The sequence below is a fragment of the Lygodium microphyllum genome, chromosome 9 (assembly GCF_053477565.2).
Source record: "Lygodium microphyllum isolate KBCC chromosome 9, Lygodium_microphyllum_v1.1.10, whole genome shotgun sequence".
Taxonomy (NCBI): domain Eukaryota; kingdom Viridiplantae; phylum Streptophyta; class Polypodiopsida; order Schizaeales; family Lygodiaceae; genus Lygodium; species Lygodium microphyllum.
Window position 1 is genome coordinate 67,596,930 of NC_141143.1, and position 3,950 is coordinate 67,600,879.

Consider the following 3,950-nt stretch of genomic DNA (forward strand, 5'->3'; position numbering starts at 1 on the left):
GATAAATGAATAACTTGTGACTTGCATATGATGTTGTCAAATTCAATCCTCATATATGGCTTTCAAATTCAATAAGACCCACCCTTTTGGAACAATTTGATAATTGCATTTTTGTTGAGGTCTGAAGTAGAAGAGTGAGCGTGATAACACTTATCTTGATACTAGGAATATGGCACATGCATAATGACTTCCCTCAATATAATTGCTTCATTGAAAAAGTCATTGCAATAGACATATCGCTTAAGGCGATAAGGCTTACGTAAAAGCATCATTAGAAAGATTGTAGCAAAAGGGAAACACCATGTCATTTGGGATTTTCGAAACCACTATAGAGGAAATTAATGTTAGCTATCCCCTTTCCATGGCAAGACTTGCATGCTAAGGGAAAAGAGCATGACTATTGTCAAGCTCTTGGCTTCAATCTATAAATGACATTTGCACTGTGGATCACATCTCAATGTTATAAATATACAATATGCAAAGAGGTCAAGAAGCCTACTTACAATGCCCACAATATTAATACATCAAGGACTAATTCATGCAAATAATAACCTATAAGTCCAAATGCTTTGATACAATAATATTGGTATTCAATGTTTTTACAATTACCATGGGGCAATTAGCTATTGTACATCCTACACAACAAAGTCAACAAGATAGTTATAAACTTCAAAGGTTGTGTTCATATATTTTGAGCATTACAAAGTGAGCATTCTAGTATACCTCAAAAGTAGCACAAATGCATTGCCAAATTATTGAGTGCATGAAAGCTTGCTACGTTGCATTATCACTCCTAGTCATTATTAGCACACAAAACTATATCTTAAGCAACATCTCACTCTCTACAAGCACACACAACCGTACTTTAATATATGACCCACCTTAAAGAGAGGTTTTATTAAAATGGAAACAAGTTCTACACAGAGACTACACACATATTTGCATCTTTTAGTAAGGGCATTAACAAGGCATATCAAGGGTATTTGCTACATTCATGCACAAGTGTTTGGCAAAGTTTACAAAGCATATGATACAATATTAAATAAAAATGCCATCTCACTAATGCAAATGATTTTCACTATTAGCTAATTAAATCAAGCACCAAAATCCCAATAGGTTTGCTTAGGGCATTTTATTTAATATTTCAAAGGTGGTAAAGATCCATTATTGCTAGCTCAAAAACTTGGGAGAACTTGTACTAAGACAAATTTAGCCTCTAATCAAGAAATGCATGAAGGTACATAGTGAAATTGGTACGAATTCAATACTTCCACCATCGTATTGATTGTCCTTGTCCTAAGTAGAAACCACAAGATTCCAAGAATATCGATCCTTGATTGCCATGACTTGTCCGAAGAAGTATTGCAAAGGCAATACAAGAAGCCATGACAACAAAAAACTAGAACTCACTAGAGAGCATAAAACATATGGAAATACTAGGTGCTCTAAAGGGTGTTCACATGCTCCATCCTATAGAAAGACACATTCATAATTATGTGCTCCTACAAAAAGCAAACTAATCCCACTAGTGATCCATGTACTTCTCATAGGGGGGGCAACAGAACATCCACATTAATGTTCCAATAAAATGGCTTATAAGACAATACCACTATATTATCCAAGCAAAATAGAACATTAATGGCACTAATCAACCTAAGCACATGTGAAGTTAGAGCGGTCATTGCTAGTGTTTCCATGCTAGAGAAGATCGAAATTGTGATTTATTAGAAAGTGTTAGTGCACACATTCAAGAACATTCTTCACCAATGGATGATTCCAACTATTTTCTTGACGTTAGCAACCTCTTCACCATGAACAAGAACCCTCCACCCTTACCTTCTAGCCTCTAAGCCCTTCCACTTATGTCTTGTTAACATATGAATCTATGTAGTATCAATGGCAAAGGGTGTAGCCTTGTTCAATATAAGGCGTTTATACTCATGGCGTAGTGGTTTGGGTATTGGTTGAGTTATAGGTTGCATGAGTTCAAACCGTGGGCACCACATCGTCAAAGCCATAAGAAAATATCTATTTGCTCCTAAGTAATGCACCAGAGAAAGAATTGCATTTCAATTTAGTATTGTATAAAATTAAAAAGGATTAAATGTGGGAAAGAGGCCACAAAAGTAAACTATTATTTTCTGGGATATGAGGTAGGGCTGCCATGGAAGCATGTGAAAGGATTCACTTTCTCTTGACAGGGTCGAAGGTAGAGACAGCAGCAACGGCACCTCCGAGGCCGACAAGAACGACGCCGCCTGCGACGACGCTGAGCAACAGATTCTTGAGAGAAGGAGAGACGCCGGGCTGGGCAGCTTCCGCAACCTCCGGGATGATCAGGGCGGCTGCTGCTGCCACGAGCGCTACAGCAGCCGTCGTCGAAGCTCGCGGACCGTCCGCATCCTTCCTCGGGGATGCCGCACTGCAACATCACAAACACATGCAACAGAAGAAGGCGGACTTATATGTGGAGCTTAGGGTTTCTGCGATCTCTTCTGAGTCACTTTAGGGTTTCAAATCTTCATACTGCTAATCATTAACGAACATATGGTGTTCTGTGAGCGTATGTGTGTCTGTATGAGAGAGAGTGTGTGTGAATGTGCGTGTGTGTGTGTGTGTGTGTGTGTGTGTTAAGAGAGCGCTTGCCTCATCGTAACTCGGCTGCCATTGGAGTAAGCCTTGAGAGGAGCAATGGCCGCTGGTGACGTCAGCGAATTGAGGGTGTAGCGTCCCGGAAGCACAGCAGGAGATGAAACTATCTGCAAAGTCGCAGCACTTGCAGAGGCGGCCATGGTTTCTCTCTCTCTTTCTCTCTCTCTCTCTCTCTCGTTTTAGTGTCTACCTCTGAATCGAAGAAATGGCATATGCTTCTGCTGCTTGCAAATCCCCCCTTTGGTCGTTCCTTTTCGTATTTCTCGTGGATAAGGAATCCTCCAATCAAACTGGCTTTCTATGATCGACTCTCTCTCTCGTATTATAAACTTGATTGGTTAAGACTAAGGCTTGGGCCATGCCACAACCTCCTGAGTCCTAGACTCTCTAGGAGAAAGTTAAATAACCTCAAGTTTAGGCGACGTGGCATGATCTTTTGCGTGCTTGCTAACTACAAGTAAGATTAACAAGATGCATAGATAGATTACCATGCCCCTTTGGTCTAAAGTAGGGCTGATGTAAATATTATTTCTTAATTCAATTTTGTACATTATAAAAAAGATTAAAATTATTTTGAAACTCTATAAGTGGCCACTCTAAGACTTAATGTTTAATCCTTACAAGTTTTATATCCTTGACATTTGGTTGAGGTGAAACTCAAATATTGCGGCTTAAGTACTCTATACCCAATTTGGACGTCTAACACCCTATTCCCACTTGAGGAGTTTGCATCTAATAAGAGACACATGGAAAGAGGTCAAAACTCTAGACATACATGGAAAGAGGTCAAAACTCTAGACATACAATAAGTCTAAGAAACTAGCATATTTACTAGTGTTCCACTAATCTGCTTTGCCATATCCAATAACTTGTGTATGCTAAGGGTAGAGATGCACTACCCTAGGCAGTCAAGGTAATGTGAAAATTGTTTGCACTATTGCTTACACAAATAGTCTGTGGACAATTTCATCACCAAAACGGTGTTTGGCCCCACTCGTTGGAGCTTAGGATTGAGGAAGGATTGCCAAGGGTTTAAACTTGTTAATCTAATATTTCACCTTTTACAAATGAGCCTTTTTCGCTTTTTGAATTGAGCGTGGATTTTTGCCTCTAATGGGGGAGATCCATAGCCAAAATATGTTTGTCTCTTGGCAAATACAGGCCCAATCATGAGTTGACATGGTGGTCTTACCACATGCTTTTTGCACTTCTCGTTAATTTACCAACCTAAGTCCTCCTTGGTGTCAAGTTAAGGTGGTGTTATCCTCGATGTCAGAGCCTAAATATTGTCATAAGTG

At 39.5% G+C, this 3,950-nt stretch overlaps 1 protein-coding gene across 1 annotated transcript; it reads right to left on the bottom strand.

Annotated features, from left to right (window-relative positions):
* Positions 1-2,043: 2,043 nt before the first annotated feature.
* On the bottom strand, positions 2,044-2,892 carry LOC148031134 (uncharacterized). The gene is made up of 2 exons (XM_087684674.1): positions 2,647-2,892; positions 2,044-2,422 (listed from the first exon to the last, which is right to left on the bottom strand). Exons 1-2 carry the CDS (start codon positions 2,790-2,792, stop codon positions 2,185-2,187), a joined length of 384 nt encoding a protein of 127 aa, XP_087540800.1. The 5' UTR covers positions 2,793-2,892; the 3' UTR covers positions 2,044-2,184.
* Between the last annotated feature and the right edge of the window lie 1,058 nt (positions 2,893-3,950).

Bases quoted from the DNA above. Each gene is read 5' to 3' on its own strand.
- LOC148031134 (XM_087684674.1), bottom strand. From the start codon at position 2,792: ATGGCCGCCTCTGCAAGTGCTGCGACTTTGCAGATAGTTTCATCTCCT. The intron at 2,423-2,646 runs GCAAGCGCTCTC...GTGATGTTGCAG, and splicing joins GGCAGCCGAGTTACGATGAG to TGCGGCATCCCCGAGGAAGG.